Genomic DNA, 20,367 nt, shown 5'->3' on the forward strand with positions numbered 1-20,367 from the left:
TTAGAAAATACACTTACACTCCAAGGGCTGCTTGCTTGTCAAGTGGAGGCTCCTGGCTATCAACTGGCTCTTAAGGTGGCTTCGGACTGGCCCCGATTCACCAAGTTTCCGGGGTTAATTATTCTTTACAAAATGCTGAGAGCATTAGAATTAAACCACCGGTAGAAGAATCGGGAACAATGTATGAATCAGTTCGCCAGTTTATAGAGAGAGAGAGAGAGAGAGAGAGAGAGAGAGAGAGCGAGATGGACATAGTGCAAGGGTCAGTTCGTTGCTTTTAAATCTATTGTGCAATACCGATAGGTATGTCATTGAATATTTATAAATTTTGTTCTACGAAATGAATTAATCGAATAAGTATTTGTACTGAGGGTATTTTTGTAAAAATCTACTAAACAAAGATGTTATGCCATCCGATAGAGGGCAAAAAGTGGCCATGAGAAAGTGTTCTTCTTTTTTCAATATCACCTCAAATAAGCCTGAAATGAAATAAAAACGGATTTCCAAAATTTCGGTTTTTTTCAAAAATTTCGAAAACTAATCACGTTAGCCTTGATTTTTTAGAGGCATAATGTTGGTCCCCTGATTACTCAACTTTGCCCCCATTTAAGCTACTTCGTACCTCTTACCGTTTCCGAGATCCCTGTAGTGAGAAGCGAATTTGTAACAGCCTATATAGATTTGTCAATTTATAGGGTTATTAATTATTATGGCTAAACTGTGCTATAAAAATTTCTCTCAACATTAGTCTTTTCATAAATAGTTGTAGATTAGGGGTAGATTTTCAGAAAAAACTGCAAAAAGCCAATTTTTACACTTTTTTCAAATTAAAGTTAAGGACGAAAAAATTTTTTTCTTCATAAACCAAAATGGTCCTTGTAGAGGTTTTATTCAAGTTTTCAAAATTGCCCTTAAATTTACTGTGCAGTCATTAATTACAGAGATATTGATGACCAAAGACAAAAGCATCTTTTTTTCATTCAAAGCCGGATATCTTAACAAAGAATTAACGTGTAGAGACCAAAAAACAAAAACAAAAACTGAATAATGAAGCTCATAGACCTATACAGAAGTCTAAGTAAAAAAAAATTATTTTCCTGCGCAAATAAATAAAAAAATTTGGAAGGAATTTTTTTTCTCGCGCTATTTTCTGATTGCGCAATAACCGGAGCTCAAAAAAAATTTTTGTCAAAAGATCTTGAAACTAGAGCTTCAAACCGCTTTTTTTATATCGATACGATCATTTTTTCACTGAATACAGACTGTCAAAAATCATTAAAAAATTTCCGATTTTTTTTGTGCCCTTAGCTTTTTCCGGTAGTGCAGAGCTTTGGGTATCATGGACTAGTGATAAAGTAGAAATTAAACACATTGGTCCCAACTTATAATTAGGTATTATCTATTTTTTCAGTTCAATAAATTCAATCTATAATTATTACATATGAAGAATATATTTATATTCTCGATCACAGAGCAAAAAATATGTACAAATTAACAGTCATTATGAAACAATTAATTATGTATATATACATAGTACATACTTACAGACATAGAATGTTAAATATAACCTTACGTAGAAGGATATATATTAACGGATTCTGCTTACAAATAACTAACTTTGCATAATGCATTTACAAGTATATACAAAAATTAAACAAATATCAGGTACATTATCCACATTTTAGTTTGCTTAAGATTAGATAGACAGCTTTGAAACAGCTGCTGTCCAAGTATGAATGAATGAATTGGCACATGATTTTGTTCGAAGCAAATGAAAATGAATGAATGAATTAATTAAATTATTTTGCAAATAAAAAGATGAAAATGTTGTTATTTTCTGAGTGGATAATGGTCGCGACAGTGGCAAATGAGGCAAATTCAGAAAAGGAAAGAGTACGTATTTCATTTCAAATTAGATTTTTTTCTACTCGTCATAGCAACCAACGCAATATTTTCAAAGATCAATTTCTTTATTGTTACATTCACATTAAAGATGACATTTGCCAAGCGAAACATTATTCTTAGTTTTTTAAATATATTAAATAAAAATAATAGATTTGCATTTTCACTTTCATCTCTACATTGTAAAGATGTCACTTTCCTATAAACTAAACAGGTTGGTTAACAGTTAATGCTGCTCGGTATCGTGACATGATAATCCAGTTTTTTGTCCCTAAATTGCAAGATATGGTTTCAACAAGAGAGTGCCACATGCTATACAACCCGACAAACAAATGAATTACTGCTTGAATCATTTCCTGATTGTGTACTTTCTAGTTTTGGTCGCCCAGATCATGCGATTTAACGCTGTTGGACTTTTCCTTTGGGGTTTTTTGAAGTTTAAGATTTATGCCAGCAAGCCCACTAGCACCCACGCCTTGAAGGAGGCAATTGAACGCTGTATCAACGAAATTTAGTCGCATTTATGCAAACGGTCATGGAAAATTTCGGTAAAAGAGTACGTATGTGCTAGCAAAGCCGTAGAGGTCATTTACCCGATATGCTATTCGATTCATAACCCTACTGTCATCATTATGAAACAATACAAAATTTACAATTTTTAATTAAAAACCCGTTTTCTATCAGTACTACTTCTTGCATGAATATTGGGACACTCCTAATCAGGTAGATTATCCAAATTTATGTTTATTTATTTTTATTACTTTGGTTCTGAAGAAGCTGTTCAAGTTTATTCAATTTCGCCATGATACTGTCGAACGATTTTGTTTTGTCGATTAATTCCTTCAGTGCCTTCTCAACATTTACGTCGGTTTCTTCTTCAGAAAGTGACTTGATTTTTGATATAATATTAATTGGTATTTTACATTTCTCAAAGTGTGTATTTCTCCTAAATTGTTTCTGAGAATTAATGAAAAAATCGATGCCAAATAAAAAATTGTTATTTTTCTTTAAATATACTCTTGGCTTTATAAAGGGTACTTGGACGTATTTGAACGCACCGCGTAGGCATGTATTAAATTTTATATTGTAAAGAAACCGGTACATTATCTCTGCACTTTCTATAAACACTATAACATTCTTAAAAGCCACAATCGTTGACTGTTCCTCGATTTCTTTAATATCAGAAACTGCAACACCAGTCCAAAAGTTTAGTAGTATTATTGCTATACCGATAGTGAAAAAAAGGAAAAGTAAGTAACTTCCTGGTCCAGTAAATTTTTTGTCTCCTATATCGCCGCCTATCATAATTAATGTTCTGGAAAGTGCTCGAGAAAAACTGGAAAAATCCGCATTGTCGCTTTCGGTTGTGTTGCTGTTTTCATTAACTGGAAGTAATAAGTTAAATGACGCTGCAAATGCACTTATAGGAATCATAAAGAATAATAGCAATATACTGAAATTTTTAAAAACTCTTTTAGCCATTGACATCCATTTTGATAATTTTAAATGGTAACCTACTGTTAATAGAGCGGATACAGATGTGAAAATAATAACAAAGGCTGATATTTGATTTATTACACCTACAACACCATTGTAATTAGCTAAATTTATAAATTTTAAACAACAGATTATTATTAGACACAAAAATATAAGAATTTCTAAAATAAAATGCAAAGTGTATCGCCTAAATTCCAATTTAAATTCGGAATAGTTGTAGCAGACAACTAATAACTGAACCAGTATGACAGGAATTAGAATCCATAAATTAAAGGAGTCTGTGTATATTAAACTGTCGATAATTAAATAGAAAATAGACTTAACGATAACAAAAAAATAATAATAGTTCAGTACACAATGCCATTTAAGCATAATATATATGTACACTAACGGATGCTCAAGGAGATATTTAAGCCTCTTAATGTTTCCAATGTTTCGAATAACTGCAACTTCTGAATCAAATCTGTTGGAACATATCGAGCTGCTATTATACAGTCTTGCCGATTCATCAGAATGTTGATAACTTTTTTCTGTTTTGTGATGTTTTCTACAGGAATTTATAAAAAAGTCAAATACCAGAAATGACTTATAATTACCTTCTTCCATATCTTTTTTGTAATTGTCTGATTTTATGCATGAATTCAAATAATCTTCTAAATCCTTAGGATTGATGTTCTGTAAACAAACGTCATCTACAAGAGAACCTCTTTGAAGTAAAGATTGTACAGCTTTTCTATTTTTTCCTATTATAGCGTAGTGCAATGGCGTTTTTCCTCTATATTCAATATCAACATTCAAATTTTTAGATTCTAATAAAGAATTTAAGAATTTCAATTTTAATTCTTTCACGAACTTTATAAACATGCTCTTGTTAATCTTAGTATTCTTATTTTTTAAAATTTCTTTAAAAATATTATCCCTAGCTAATTTAGCAGCCAATACTAGAGGCTCTTCCTCGTTCCCTCCTTCAACTATACGATTAGGATCCGCTCCCGCGTTTAACAATTCCTTCGTTATTTCTACATTATTCTTAATAATAGCCAGTTGTAGGAGGGTATTCTCTCCATCATCCGAATCTATTAACTCTTTTTTTAAAAACCCTTTCAAGCTTTTGTCGTCCTTTATAATTGCTTGAAAGATTTTATATTTATAATTTATTATTGTGTCAAGATTTTCTCCTCGTTTGGCAAATTTATCAACATAGTCTAGAATATTTCTCAATTTATCAATAAAACCGTCACCAATATTATTTTTCTCTAAAAATTCAACTTCTTTCTTAATAATTTCTTTTACGTTATTTTTATAATAATCAATTCTTTCGACGTCAATACCTTCATCTAGCATAAATTTAAAACAGCTTAAAAATTCTTTTTGATCATGATCTCCAAATTTTATCATAAAAGAAATTACGGTATCTCCTTCACGAGTATCGTGTATTTTGGTTAAATTATTATTTCTAAAATAAGTAACTATTTTTTTCAGTTGCTTGAAATCGCCTTTAGCGGCCACAAAAAACAAGGAGTAGCACTTGTCGCTAAAAGATGAATTCTCAGAAAATGTAAATGATCTATACCCGACATCTACAATCGTATTTATTATCATTTGTTTAATATCATATCTAAGTTTGGAACTATATTTGGCTATATGTAGAATAGACCTTATTTTGTTATCTTTCCAGTATTGGTATGTTAGAAATTTTTTACTTGCTTCTATAATATTACGAATACTTTGTATATCACTTTCATAAAAACTATATCTTCCTTTTCCTGTTTCACCAACTATTAACTTTAGCAGTTCTTTTTCTCTCTTTCCTGAAAAAAAAGTGTTTTTTAGTGAATATAATTCGTATAAGATAAAGGGAAAATATAAACAGGCAAAAAAATAAAAATTTTGATACTAGTGGTAATAACTTTAATATGTTTAAATACAAATGTTTTAATAATTCGTCAATTTGAGAAAGGCAAACATGACTGTTTCTGTTCAAATGTATAAAATTATATAATTTGTAGTTTTAAGTGGGCCGACATCTACCAGGTGTTTGCTATTAAGAAATGATATAATTTTTGACTCAGAACATAATAAATATATCCTATGAGTTAAGAAACACAAACAATCACTTCTTTTTTAATATTTAATAATATGTACAGGGTGTCGCCGGATCGTCTTACCCATTGATGTTATCGACAAAAAATTTCTATATTTTGGGAAATAATTCTACTTAGTTACAAATCCTTAACGTATTTTTTTTCTGAAAAGCTAGTAGTCGCGTACAAAATTATTTTCTATGCAGAAGAAAAAGGATTTTTCGTTTAATATATCAAAATAATTCATTAGGAAAATTTGGTCAAAATTAAATTTTATTACTATATTGTACATATTGAATTAATCACCCTATTTTAATTTTGTTGAATAAGAGATGTGAAAAAATTATAAAATGTTATTTAGAATAAAATTTATTACATTGTCTCAGGTTACAATTCAAAACAAACACTATCAAAATAAGTCGATTACACAAAATAAAAAATGTCGTCTATTTTGACGTACCGAATCCGAATCTGAAGCCCGTTTAGCTCAACCACCCCCAAAATGTTGAGTAATTGGCAAAAACTAGTGATAAATCGCCGAAAATCACGTTAATGAGCGCAAAAATTGAATCTACTTGACAAGTGGGTTGCTTATCACTTTATGCAAAAATTTTATATAAAGTGCCCCTATTTGTCTCACTTCTGGGTATGTTTTTTTTTTAAATATTGAGTGTTCTATCTGCTGGCGAAGTCGTAACATTATTTTTGTTATACCCTGTAACACGTTTTCCTTTAAAATGACTCAAATAATAACCTTGATTATACTTATTTATTACTTATCCTGTAGGATGTACTCAAAATCATATTTTCTATATGTTCGCTCTTATTCTATTGTCTAATCCACGTAACTTTTTTAGCTAGAGGGGTATAACCATTTTTCGCAAATCCCCTCATTGACACACTTTAAATACTGATGAACATAACTGTGGATAGAATGAGTTGATCGAGAAGATGTGGCTGGAATTGTCCTGATTGGATGCAACTGAACTGGACTAAATTTGAGAAATAATCGGTTAAACACAGAAGAGGCAGAGGAGAAGAGATGGTTCTAGCTAGACTGAACTATCTTGGTGTGAAACGACCCTAAGGGTTCTACCTCAATTGACATTTGAATAGAGCTGAGTAACAGACGTTGTTCTAGGTATTCTTAGTGACTTCTATAGGCCGTTACCATTCGCTTCTCATTACAGAGATCTTGGAAACGGTAAGAGATACGAAGGAGCTTAACTGGGGGCAGAGTTGCATAATCCACGGACCAACATTATGTCTCTAAAAAATCAAGGTTAAAATGATTAGTTTTAGAAATATTTGAAAAAAAAAACGAAATTTTGGAAATCCGTTTTTGTTTGATTTTGAGACTTGTTTTAGGTGATATTGAAAAAAGAAGGACACTTTCTCATGGCAACTTTTTGCCCTCTATCGAATGGCATAATCAATTTTTATATGTAACGTTTCGTCTCTCAGGACCATCATCAACTTCATTTTCTTAAATACGACCCTGCAAAATTTATTACATTTTTAACAAGCCTTCATAACCCCCAACTGTACTGCCTCAGTCCGAACCAGGCTCAGACGTTTTGTCTCGAAAAATTCATCTTCAATGTATTCGTTCCAAATTTATATAATTTTTTTACATTTCTATGTTTATTGAATTATCGTACACTCTAAGTGTCGTTAGACCATGTGAAATCCACTTAGTTATTTAAACTATTACCCTCACACCTTACAATAAAACATTATTAGAGTTTTAATCCCGTAGGTACTCATAGTTATTTCGAGTACTCAAAATTCAAACAAATTTCGACCTAATTTTTTTCAGGATATGCATACAAATACATTTGATATGCTCTTTCACAGTTGCGGTTACAGGTTTAATAAATTCCGATCATATTATGTTTATCTTCATTTTCAACATTTGCCAAAACGGAAACGTTTTTGAATATTTACTGTAATTTTTTAAAGTATAATATTCGTTTGGAGTTTTGGTTGTTCATATGCATTTTTAAGAATTAAATTGTCATAACAAAATTGAAATTGTAATAAAGTTTTAATTTTGACGCAACAACTTATCGAATTATGTATGACCAAGTCCTGGAGATTAAAACTCTATTAATGTTTTATTGTAACGTGTGATGGTGATGGTAATATGTAGTTTAAATAATTAGGTGGATTTCTCAGGGTCTACCAACACTTAGAGTGTACGATAATTCAATAAACATGAAACCTAAATGAAAAATTTAGATAAATTTGGAACGAATACATTGAAGATTAATTTTTCGGGCAAATGGTTGCCATGAGAAAGTGTTCTTCTTTTTTTCAATATCACCTCAAACAAGGCTGAAATGAAACAAAAACGTATTTCCAAAATTTCGTTTTTTTTTCAAATGTTTCGAAAAATAATCATATTAGCCTTGATTTTTTAGAGGCATAATATTGGTCCCCTGATTATGCAACTATGTATTTTTTGTTTTACTGTTTACACTTTTTTATAAATCTTATCAAATCAAATTCTATGTATGCAAAAATATCGAACCCTAAAGACAAAACTCCTAACTTGTATTTCTTTGAATGATTATTTAACAATGTCAATATATCAGGTGTGTTTTTGTTTTATATTCATTGTCAGACATTGTTACTATTTACTTACTCTCGCGGTATAATTCAATTCACGTTGGGGTATGTAGATCATAAAGTAGTTATATCTCCCTCAATTACATACATTAAGAGTATTACATACCTAGATTCTGGTATCAAAGAATATTGTTTCAATTCATTTATTAAATGAAATCAAACTATGCTAGACTAGATTTAAAAAAATGTTTGAATGCGCTTAACAGCTCTAAAATATACCTGGTATGTTCTGAATCGATTTATTTTCATCCAAGGAAACTACCATCGTTAAAGTACGGTCATTCATTTACGTATAATCTGTAAATCTAATGTCAAATACTCCTCCTTCTTTTGTACCACAGCCTTGTAATTTAGAAAAGACAATCACAAGTACACTAACAAATAATATACGAGTATATATTAACATCGCTTCCAGGTAAATGCTAAAACTGACTAAATAAATTATAGGATCCTACTGGGGCCTCATGATGCCTTGGAAAGCTACAAATAAACTAGTATGTTCATTTTTATTTTACTAGGAAATGAAAACTTGAACAACACAGAAGAATTTGTTAAAATAATTGATTATTTTTAGTATTTTACATTCAAGGCCGTACCGTATTAGTAATATATCCATTATAAAAGTTGTGTGCATACCTAACTCTACAGAGTGGTCACTTTTGAGGTGTACATCATTTGTATCTCCGTAACTAGATGTATGCAAAAGGCGATATACTCTATCTGTTATAAGGTTGAAACATTGAACAATTTACGTAATTTATATTTATTTCTCTCTATTAACCCGTATACTGGTTTTACATTTCTTCTACCCAATTAAAATAAATTGGGATAGGAATGCCTATTTCCACTTTCAATAAATCAACATCAACTTATGAATTTCTGTCATTGCTGATGCTGCCTAGGGAAAAAATGTTAGGGCGCTGCTTCATGCCTCAAACGGCGCTTCACTTGATGATTGGCTGTTCATATCAATCAGTTTTGTTTCGCGAAGTGTCGTTGAACGCGTGTAGCGACGTTTCAGCATATTTGTGCCCTTAGACATAGGGCATGAATATCTTAGATTTAGAAAAGTATAGAAGCGGATCAGATTTATTCTAAGTGATGGTGTTGTAGTATACACTGAAAAAGTGACTTGAATACAGAAACCTTTTCTCCAATAGATTTAATGAGAATAATGTTTTCAAAATGCATCATGGGTACCTTCATAAACGATATTAATTTATTTGTGTAAGATTTAACATAATTCTTCACATTAAATCTATTGAAAACCTAATTACTGAAATTTTTGTTGAAACATTAAGAAGAAATTATAAAATTAAACGTCTTTTGTGATTATTTGTTAATGGAAAAAAGTTAGAGGATACCTTATAATACTCAAGGCTATTATTGATTATGTCTTTAAGAGTTCCAAAAGAAAATACCTATTCATAAATACCTACTACAAAATGGCGATGCTGGAGCCATTCCCACACGTTACATTTATGAACCTCGCAAACACCTCATATAAATTGGTCTTTCGGGGAAATTTCATGAAAAATTGATATGTTGTCCCTTTCTTATCATGGTTCAAAAGTCTTCATGGCCATGAAGCTCCAAATGCCCATCTGGAGGCGGCAGGGCCCATAAAAGGTCAAAAACAGTGAAAAACTAATTTACTCTCGAACATAATTTTTTTAACATATTTATAATGTAGCAAATATAACTTTTTGACACATAATGTAGCTTGTTTACAATGATTAGCATATACAGGGTGATTTCACTTTAAATACAGAAACTGCCGTCCTATATTCATTACCATTACCAAAAAATAAGTAGAATTTGCACTATAAACTTTTTTCCTGGGAGACTCGGTATTCGAGATGCAGGGTTTAAGTTTACAAAAAAATATATTTTTTCTGCCATATCTTCATAATGCCCTGACGTAATCAAATGAAATTTACTACAGCGTATTTGCTTAATTAGACCGTTTATTGAATGTAATATTAACCTGTGACTTTAACCAGTGGCCTGCTACTGGAGGTGACGCCCCATTTTCCTAAGAAAAAAATACGTCACTGGCGGTTTTTTGTAGAAATAATTTTATTTCTGGAAAAAATTTCAAAACTAAATACCTAATAAAATAACATTAGCAAATAGGTTGAGTAAGTAATTAAGTAATCAGTCCTACAATAGTTGTCCAAAACGAAGTCCTTCCACATAGATACACTTTTGACACATTCTAATCTATTTATACAGGAACTTATCATGATATGATTTTCCATGAGGAGATTAAAAATTTTCCTCCATTTTTAGGACTGCAACTTCAGAAATAAATAAACAAAGTTAGTTATAATACTAAAGCGAGATCATCGTAAAGCTTACTAACTGATAATGCAGACAAAAGATTTAATTTTTTCTGATGCATTTTAAACAAATATGAGTAGGTGGATTAAATTTGCGCATTATTGTCGCCAAATAAGTAGATTACCTCCTAAACGACTGCTACTATTAAAAAATACCAAGAGTCACTTTTTACTCATTCGATGTAACAGTATCTGAATTTAACATTATTTCTACAAAAAACTGCCCGTGGCGCATTTTTTTTTAGGTCCCTTCAGTAGCGCGCCACTGGTTAATACACGAGGTTAATATTACATTCTATAAAAGGTCTAATTACGTGAATACGCTATAATAAGTTTTATTCAAATCATTCAGCGTAATATGAAGATGTGATCGAAAATATTTTTTTTGGGAATTTGAACACCCTGTATCTCGAATACCACGTTCTCCAGGCAAAATGTTAATACAGCAAAGTCTACTTATTTTTGGCAACTAATCTATTGCTGCAGTTTCTGTATTTAATGCGAAATCATCCTATATTTTTATAGAAATCTGTTCTCACATAATATACAGGGTGGCCAAATGAAAACGAAACAGTCATTTTCAGGAACTGCGTCAAGATTGTAGAAAAACGCTCAGACCAGTCGATTTTAGATTAAAGGGGGACATTCTTAGCTGGTATTTTTGACTCCGCCACTTTCACCCCCCAAGCAAGGGTAAGCACCACCCCAAAATATTTAAATGGCTTTGGGGGTTGTGGTAATATTTCTTTTGAAAGCTCTTACAATTCTCTTTACAACAGACTTTAAATTTTATAATTCCGCCCAATACTTATTAAGAATTTTGATTTTAAAGTTGAAACTTATGTACAAACAATTAGTAACGGTAAAAATGTCAGTCAATCGAGTTAANAACGACTGCTATTAAAAAATACCAAGAGTCACTTTTTACTCATTCGATGTAACAGTATTATTTCTACAAAAAACTGCCCGTGGCGCATTTTTTTTAGGCCCCTTCAGTAGCGCGCCACTGGTTAATACCACGAGGTTAATATTACATTCTATAAAAGGTCTAATTACGTGAATACGCTAAAATAAGTTTTATTCACATCATTCAGTGTAATATGTAGATGTGATCGAAAATATTTTTTTTTGGAATTTGAACACCCTGTATCTCGAATACCACGTTCTCCAGGCAAAATGTTAATACGGCAAAGTCTACTTATTTCTTGGCAACTAATCTATTGCTGCAGTTTCTGTATTTAATGCGAAATCACCCTATATTTTTATAGAAATCTGTTCTCACATAATATACAGGGTGGCCAAATGAAAACGAAACAGAGTCATTTTCAGGAACTGCGTCAAGATTGTAGAAAAACGCTCGGACCAGTCGATTTTAGATTAAAGGGGGACATTCTTAGCTGGTATTTTTGACTCCGCCACTTTCACCCCCAAGCAAGGGTAAGCACCACCCCAAAATATTTAAATGGCTTTGGGGGTTGAGTAATATTTCTTTTGAAAGCTCTTACAATTCTCTTTACAACAGACTTTAAATTTTATAATTCCGCCCAATACTTATTAAGAATTTTGATTTTAAAGTTGAAACTTATGTACAAACAATTAGTAACGGTAAAAATGTCAGTCATTCGAGTTAAGTACGCCAATGGTATAAATTTAGTATTTCTTGCGTTACATTGGTTTTTGGCGATTTGTTATCACTTTCGTAAAAAAAAACACAATTGTAAAAAACAGAAATGAATGCTATACACACACAATGAACGTAAAATTAGTGGATTCCAAATTATTTTCTAGTATTATTTGGAAGCGTTGGTTGGTAGTTTATTTAATTGTGTTTTTGAAAATTAAACACTATGGTTTATTCCATTGCGGAAAGGGTAGATATCATTTCGCTTTACTTTATGAACAATAAATGTGCGAATAGAACAGCTCAGCTATTTAATGAACAACATCAAGATCGACATGTCAGGAGGAAGTATGTTCTAGAGTTAGTAAAAAAATTTCAAGAGACAGGGAACGTAGCCAATAAAAAACGAGAAATTGAAAAACCTATAGTTAATGAAGCTAGTGAAGTTGCAGTTTTGGGACAAGTTCATCTTGATCCTACATTAAGTACGAGGCAGCTGGCATCTGTGTCTGGGATCAATCGAACTAGCATACAAACCATTTTGAAGAAGAATAAATTCCATCCATACAAAATACATTTAGTCCAGGAACTTCATGAGGATGATTATGACCGCCGTTTGCAATTTTGCGAAATAATGAGTGAGCGAGCAGGGAACGATCCACAGTTCCTTTTTAACATCTGTTTTTCTGATGAATGCAGTTTTTTCTTGAACGGGACGGTAAATCGTCACAATTGCCGCTATTGGTCCGATTCAAACCCAAGAGTTTTTCACGAGGTGCATACACAGCAACCGGAAAAATTAAATGTATGGGCTGGAATTTTCGGTGACCGGCTGGTGGGTCCTTTTTTTCTACCTGGTAATTTGACTGGCCAAATGTATTTGCAATTACTGGAAGACGCTATTGACCCTGCCTTGACTGATATTATTGAAAATGTTCCAGAGTATGATGAAGATCATTTGATTTTTCAACAGGACGGTGCTCCTCCGCATTATGCGTTAATTGTCCGTCAGTATTTGGACCAACGTTTTCTACGGAATTGGATTGGGAGAAGAGGCAGCATTGAGTGGCCTCCACGATCACCGGATTTATCGCCCCTTGATTTCTTTTTGTGGGGATACCTAAAAAGTAAAATCTATAAAACACAGCCAGCGTCGCTGGAAGATTTGCGTCAAAGAATCGTCGACGAATGCCGTCGAATCACTCCGGAAATGCTTCGGAATGTGCTCGAACGTTTCGAACAAAATCTTTATTCTTGTATGGAAGCGGGCGGTCGTCAGTTTGAACATTTAATCAACTAAGTAGTAGTAAGTAAGCAACTAAACATAATTTAAATTTTGAAATGTAAATTGTTTTCAAAGTATTGGGCGGAATTATAAAATTTAAAGTCTGTTGTAAAGAGAATTGTAAGAGCTTTCAAAAGAAATATTATTCAACCCCCAATGCCATTTAAATATTTTGGGGTGATGCTTACCCTTGCTTGGAAGTGAAAGTGGCGGAGTCAAAATTACCAGCAAAGAATGTTCCCCTTTAATCTAAAATCGACCGGTCTGAGCGTTTTTCTACAATCTTGACGCAGTTCCTGAAAATGGATCAGTTGCGTTTTCATTTGGCCACCCTGTAAAGAATAACGCCAATTACCCTGACATTGGAGAAACACGATGTGCACCACGAGGGAATTTTGCACATAATTTTACCCTGAGAAGGATAGTTTGTTTGTGTGTATGTGCGCCATACATGTACCATACAATTTTTTTTTAATATAAATGAATTTTTCCACATTTTTTTATTTTAATATTAACGATTTTTGTTTCAGTGGTTTTATATTACTTCTCACATTTATATATACCTATATTTTTTCTGTATCTATTTCATTTATATTTAATCTTTATATTATTGTTTTAGAATGAATATTATTTTACTCGTAAATTTGTATGTTTATCTGATTTAGTTGACGAAATTTACTAAAAAATTATTGGACTTTTATGTTATTTTGATAAAAAATATTGCAGGTCATCCATCGACTTCCACAAGTAAATCCGAATGATCCTCAACTAATTGAAGGTTAAGAAAACTATATAAATATCTCATTTGTATTGACATTATATCTAGAATAAATAAAAATCGTTAATATTTTTTTTATCAAAATAACATTTTTAATCCCATAATATTTTTATAAAATTCGTCAACCAAATCATATAAGGCTCCAAATTTACAAGTAAAATGATATTCTTACTAAAACAATAATACAAAGATTAAATATAAAATATAAATAGAAAATATGTATACATATAAATGTAACAAGTAATATAAAACCATATAAATAAAAATCGTTAAGGTATCTGCGGGGTCATTTGTCCTTTATTACAGTTAAAAAGTGACAGTCAAGAAAATCAGGATTACTGGGTAGTTCTTTTAATTAAACATCAGAAGATTTGCAATGTCGGTTTCATACGAAATTCAACATGTTTTCAATGTCAATCCAGTTACCAACATTAAAACAATAGCTGCTCGAAGTTTGCGATAAATTAAACAAGTGATGCCATTCGTAACTGAAATGCGTATAGAATTCCTATACAGGGTGTTCGAAAACAACATCCAGACATTTTAAAAAACCGGTTGCTAAGGCGATGTTATGAAGAAAACTTCATATAAACATGTACACTCATAAAAATTTTATGTAAAATTACATACCAGATAATTAGTTATTCTGACTCCACAGTAGGTAATGTAAAATTACATCATACAAGTAAAGTTACATTAAGCATGTAATTTTACGTTTTTTGTGTAATTCATCCAAAATGTAAACTCACTCTATCGATATATGCATAATTACGTACGACACCTAAAGCACAATTTTACCAAGAAACAGGGAAACGACATAGTATTTTTAGATAGAATACGTTTTTCTACGTATTTAAATATTTTTCTATAAGCAATCTCTGTACAAAATCTCCCTCTTATTTAAAGGACAAAGTACATTTAATTTTACACATCTTTTTTTAATGACGTCTTTACCCTTCAGTATTTTAACTAAAATTACTAAGTACTTTTTTATACTCTCGAAAACCGTATAAATCTTGAATTAATTTTAGACTTCTTTAACTNGCCTTGTGTTTGAAGTCGGTCGTTCATGGGTACGCGTCTGGTGACCGGCGCCAGCAGCCCTTCTTGGAACGCTGGTTCGTCCGGCGGCGTCCTGCGGCGCTTTTGACGTTGTGCTTTCAAATATGGGTCACTTGCAAACATGTGTACCCACATACCTAATGTTGATGTTGATTCTGAAAATATTTAGTTCCTGTTCCTTTGGTTGATTATTTTATTTTTGTATTGTTAATTAAAAGATTGTGATTATATGTGATAAATTAATAGGAAGAACGCTTCTGTGTCTGTAAATTAAAGCTTGTTTTTTTTAAGATTTCTTCAGTTAAATTCCTTATTTACTATTTGTTTAATTAAAAGGCTGCATGATTAATGATTATTAATAATTATTTTAAGAAAGCTACGATTCAAAAACATTGAAATAAACATAAGTATAATGAAAGTGTTTAATANTGTTTTTTTAAGATTTCTTCAGTTAAATTCCTTATTTACTATTTGTTTAATTAAAAGGCTGCATGATTAATGATTATTAATAATTATTTTAAGAAAGCTACGATTCAAAAACATTGAAATAAACATAAGTATAATGAAAGTGTTTAATAAAAAACCAAGTTAAAAGTTAAGAAGAAGATACTCAAAGTTTAATTTAGTTTTGTTAGTAGAAGTTGAAACATATAAGTAATTAATAAAAATACTGAATAAATTATAAATGTTAATGATGATTGTTCAGTATAATAGCATGTTTATATTTTGCATTGCAATACCAAAATTATGACTTTTTTAAGTTTTAGAAATTTCACGAGAATTCGAGAATTTCCGGGAATTCCTAGTCGAGAATTTTCGAGTCCCGAGAAAAAAAGTAGGCCGAGAAATCAGAAGCCCTTGTTGCTATTTAAAAAAATTGTCGATGACGTCATATCTCGAACAACGATGACGTCACAAATATGGGTCGTATGTCAAAAAGTGCCTTTTCAAAAAACAAAATCGACGTGCCAGGGGATTTTTTCGAAAACTTCTCAATTTAAAAAATAATGAATTTATTCGTTACTTTTCGAAAGCACTGTATGTAGGGGATTTTGAAAACATATTTTTGTGTTATCAAAGGTATACAAATAAATCCCCATTTCCCCAAAAGTGGTCTAGATTATATTTTTATTTCCTTAGAATCTAATCTGTTTATCTTAACTTTAGACAAATAGAGTAGTAAAAATAAAAATCGTCCTAATTATGTGAACTTTGCGTTTCGCGAATATTCGATATTTTCGCAACTTAACGTATATGGTTAAAAAGTTCGTATTTGTCGGAAAATAATATTCCAATATGTTTGGTATTTTGAGCTTCACATATACATTTTTTATACGAATATTAGAGGAGAAGGTCCGAATATGGCCCATGCATTTAATATAGGCCCCATGACTATTCCTATTAGAACATCTAGCGGCATCACTGAATAATACTTTAAAAGACAGCTACCTAGTAGCGAACTGTTTTACCGACATTGTGCAGTTGATTTCTTATATTGTTAGAAACAGGTGGTGGTAAATGTGTTACTGGAATTCTGAATATTTTCTGAAGGTAAGTTGTTATTATGTTTTATACGATTTTTAGTGACTAGGTATTTTTGTATATTCACCTAGACATTTTGTATAAAGATCAGTTTGTTTTGTTCAGAAAATATTTTGATTCTCTTAAACTCTACAAATAATAGGTATCTATTGTTGAATGGCATGCAATGCTGGTAATATGGGCCTTTTGTGGGTCCGAATATGGGCCAGGGCCTATATTCTCCCCTGATTTTGAATTCAGTTCTTTTTCCAGGTTGACCATACCACGTAACAAACCAAAGTTTTTACCAAAGAATTTAAGGAAACAATGAAACTCCGAAAACATGATAAAGGCAATGAATAGCGTAAATAACAAAAAAATTACATTTGTGACTTCTGCAAATAATTTCTTTCTTTCTAATTTCTGTTGTTGCCATTACTCTTTTGTATAATCGTATATGAAGTTTTTTACTAGAAAATAAAGTTTGCTTTGTTAAACGTAAACTTATGCATCATTTTTGATAGGGGCCCATATTTCATACACTCTACCCTCATACAAGATATTGTTCAATTTTCATATTTTAACTGATATCTCAGTATTTGTTATCTTTCCGGAACTTTGCCGCGCTGATTATTGTAGACGAGTTCTTGAACTAAATGTGTCAATTTTTAGGTGTATTTGTCAAAAAATTTGTTAATAATCTATAAAAAACAAAATAGGGGCCCATATTCGGACCTTCTCCTCTGCATGTAGGGTAAGATGAGGCATTTGTGAATAAAAAGTTTGTATATTCGTTGGAAAATCTTCAATATATTTGAGTAACAGGAATATTTTTTACTGCACCAAAGATTTTTATGTCTAAAACATACAGGGTGTTTGGAACAGTTGGTTAAAAATAGTAAAAAAGTTCCTATAAACATTGGTCCTCCGGAGCACCGTTACTGAGATATGCCCCTCCAAAGGGCTCTTATCATTTGGATATTTTTTAAAATAACTTTCTTTCTGATTGGGATAACGAAATGAAACTTGTAGGTAATAATCATACCATAAGGGTCTTTCACACATGTTTCATCAAAATTGGTTATAAATAAGGATAGTTTTGTAACTACTCTTGACAGAAATTTTTCGAATTGTTTTTATTCCTTTGAATTATATAATAATAATAAGAATAATAATATCTCTTCTCCTCATTCTAACTACGAGAATTAGCCCAGAAGTCGAAGACTTGTGCGGGAGAGTAGGCGGCATATTATTATTACGCAGGCCGCATTTGCGCCCAGGAACGACTTATGTGCGGCTATCGACCGTGTAATCAAGCAAATAATATTATTTTTTAATGAATTAGACATTTTTGAATTCTGCGTAGTTTAGTCAAAAATAATTATTTTCTAAATAATGTATGGCTCAGAACAGTAACATTTTTTAAAACATTTTTACTTAGTAGGCATCTTTCATAGTGACAGTTTCATGGTAATGATACTAATGATTGTCACTTTCACGAGCTATGATTTAAATTCTTCTGTTTCTTTATTTTCGTAGTTGTGATCTTTGTGCTCAACTTTGCATTTCATTCGATTTTTTTGCAACCATGAACCATCATGCTTTTACTAACCGTATCATAATATATTATCATTTTTTAAGAAAATAGTAAAATCCACCCAGTAACCACCCAGTAAGTATGCCACAGGGGAATCTATCAATGTGAAAATTGGTACGTTCGTCAAAACAATTATTCTTTTTCATTCACAAGATATCCGGAAAAATGATTCGGAAAATGAAATGTCCTAAAGCTTGAAAAAGAAGAGATTTGACGAGTACGTCTTTGAAACTATTTTGCTTAAAATGACCTCTATAAGTTACTGGAATCCTGCTTATAAAAATAAAAACAGCCTGTGTAATCAAGTTCTAAATTTGGAAGAAATCGTACTACTTTAATTTGTTTTGATTTCTACAACCGTTTTGTGTAAGAGATCGGAAACAATTTTATAATAAAACAAAAAGGTGTTACTAATTACTTTTCAAACAAATTGTTTTTGAATATAGAATAATATCAACTAATTATTTCTAAATAATCATAATGTATTAATTGAATTCTAATGATAAAATGGGCTATTTTTGAAAAAAAAATTAGTACGCTATGTAATTGCATATTTTGCTTATCTAAAATTACATCGTTTGTAAAGTAGAATACAGATTGTGTTTAACAAGAATGACTTTTCGTAAATTGAAAAATAAAAAATTTTCCTTGTTTTCAACTATCTATTTACTTACTGTAAGTATATCCCTTATCAGCTATTTCCCATTGTTTTTATATAAATAAAAGAAATTTATTACTTTTCATATGTCTTCGAATACAATAAAGTCGATTCTAATATTTTCGAGTGATGACCCTGTACATACATTCATAAGACAATCCATGTTTCTGCGAGCACACCGTCAATACAGTACATATTAACATATTTACCTACCTTGTTCATCTAAAGTTTCGTTTGGTTCTTTAGGATTCTGATTCGTAGTTTTCATTTCCACTACTACTTTGCCATGTTCTACATCTTGGTTATTAGTACTCGCTCCAAGACTTTGACCCATGCTTTTCACTTCAACTTCACTTTCACAAATGTGTAACCAGTAAAGAGAATATCTATCTTATCTCGTTCTAGGTATATCGTTAATGTATTTTTGGCTGCCGGGTGTATGTTGTAGTTAGTACCATAAAACACATTTATTTTTAGCAGAAAAAATAATTCACATGAAATAAACTTCGCGGTATTAGCATTGATAAAAATAAAAATGTTTTGTGGGAACTGGGACTGGTTCTGTGGAATACGAGTAGGTATTATTAACTAAATTCCAATGCCGGTTCTTTATTGCCGAGGTTAAAAAACAAGCAATAAGAACTCCACGTCTGAGCTTTGCGCTGTATGTCTTATTAAGTCTCATGTAGTTGGTATGGAGAGTCATATTATACAGGCTGTTCTGGAAATAAGTGCAAAAAATATATGGAGCTATTCTACTCATAAAGTACCTTCTTTTTTTCGGGTTGTTATGCCGTAATCTGTGTACCGAATTACCGTCAGTTACAAACTTACAGTGCCATTTCTAAACCTTAGCAAGAAACCTTTAAACTGTTTCGCCATTCCTCACCATCAATATCTTAAGTAGCAACTTTGCAAAAGTTTCGCTTCGACTGAAAGGATCTACTCATAAAAATAATAGTAATTTTTTATTACATTTTCTCTAAAGCTCAATATAAACAATGTTATATAACCGCAAAATAATTTTTTGTTCATAATATTTTCCCATAACTTTTTTCAGATAAGCGATTTTTTTCAACCACCAAGTTAGTAATGAGGTGATTCACTATATTTTGACCCCCTTTAACTTTTTTGTTTTAAGAGTTCTTAAACAAATGTAAAATACAAAAGTCGCAAGATTTTTTATGAATTTTTGTACTTCACATTTTTTTATAACTCTAAGAATAAAAAAGTTATTGGGGGGGTCAAAATATAGTGAATCACACTGTACCTACTTCGAACATTTGTGATGAAATTTTTTACCATTTAATTTTGTTTTGTTGTATCTGTATGTTGTTTTGTTCGTTGATCTTGTTATTGTTATGTAAAGGTTGCTGAATTAATCATTTT

General features: G+C 31.3%; 1 protein-coding gene across 2 annotated transcripts; it reads right to left on the reverse strand.

The window, feature by feature from the left end:
• Positions 1-1,397: 1,397 nt before the first annotated feature.
• Positions 1,398-19,326, reverse strand: LOC108915740 (transient receptor potential cation channel protein painless-like). Of its 2 annotated transcripts, XM_018721871.2 has the most exons (3): positions 19,192-19,278; positions 9,554-9,718; positions 1,398-5,210 (listed from the first exon to the last, which is right to left on the reverse strand). In XM_018721871.2, the coding sequence occupies exons 2-3, from the start codon at positions 9,576-9,578 to the stop codon at positions 2,647-2,649; spliced, it is 2,589 nt and encodes an 862-aa protein (XP_018577387.1). In that variant the 5' UTR covers positions 9,579-9,718; positions 19,192-19,278; the 3' UTR covers positions 1,398-2,646. The 2 variants fall into 2 exon arrangements, with proteins under 2 accessions (XP_018577387.1, XP_018577379.1); XM_018721863.2 differs by lacking the exon at positions 9,554-9,718 and having other exon boundaries at positions 19,192-19,326.
• Between the last annotated feature and the right edge of the window lie 1,041 nt (positions 19,327-20,367).

The sequence above is a fragment of the Anoplophora glabripennis genome, unplaced genomic scaffold (genome assembly GCF_000390285.2).
Source record: "Anoplophora glabripennis isolate ALB-LARVAE unplaced genomic scaffold, Agla_2.0 scaffold39, whole genome shotgun sequence".
Taxonomy (NCBI): Eukaryota; Metazoa; Arthropoda; class Insecta; order Coleoptera; family Cerambycidae; genus Anoplophora; species Anoplophora glabripennis.

What these genes read in the sequence shown, in the direction of transcription:
- LOC108915740 (XM_018721863.2), bottom strand. Translation starts at nt 19,312, where the DNA reads ATGGGTCAAAGTCTTGGAGCGAGTACTAATAACCAAGATGTAGAACAT. An exon ending in CGAAACTTTAGATGAACAAG is followed by an intron (nt 5,211 to 19,191) that starts GTAGGTAAATAT and finishes CTTTTTTTTCAG; the next exon opens with GAAAGAGAGAAAAAGAACTG.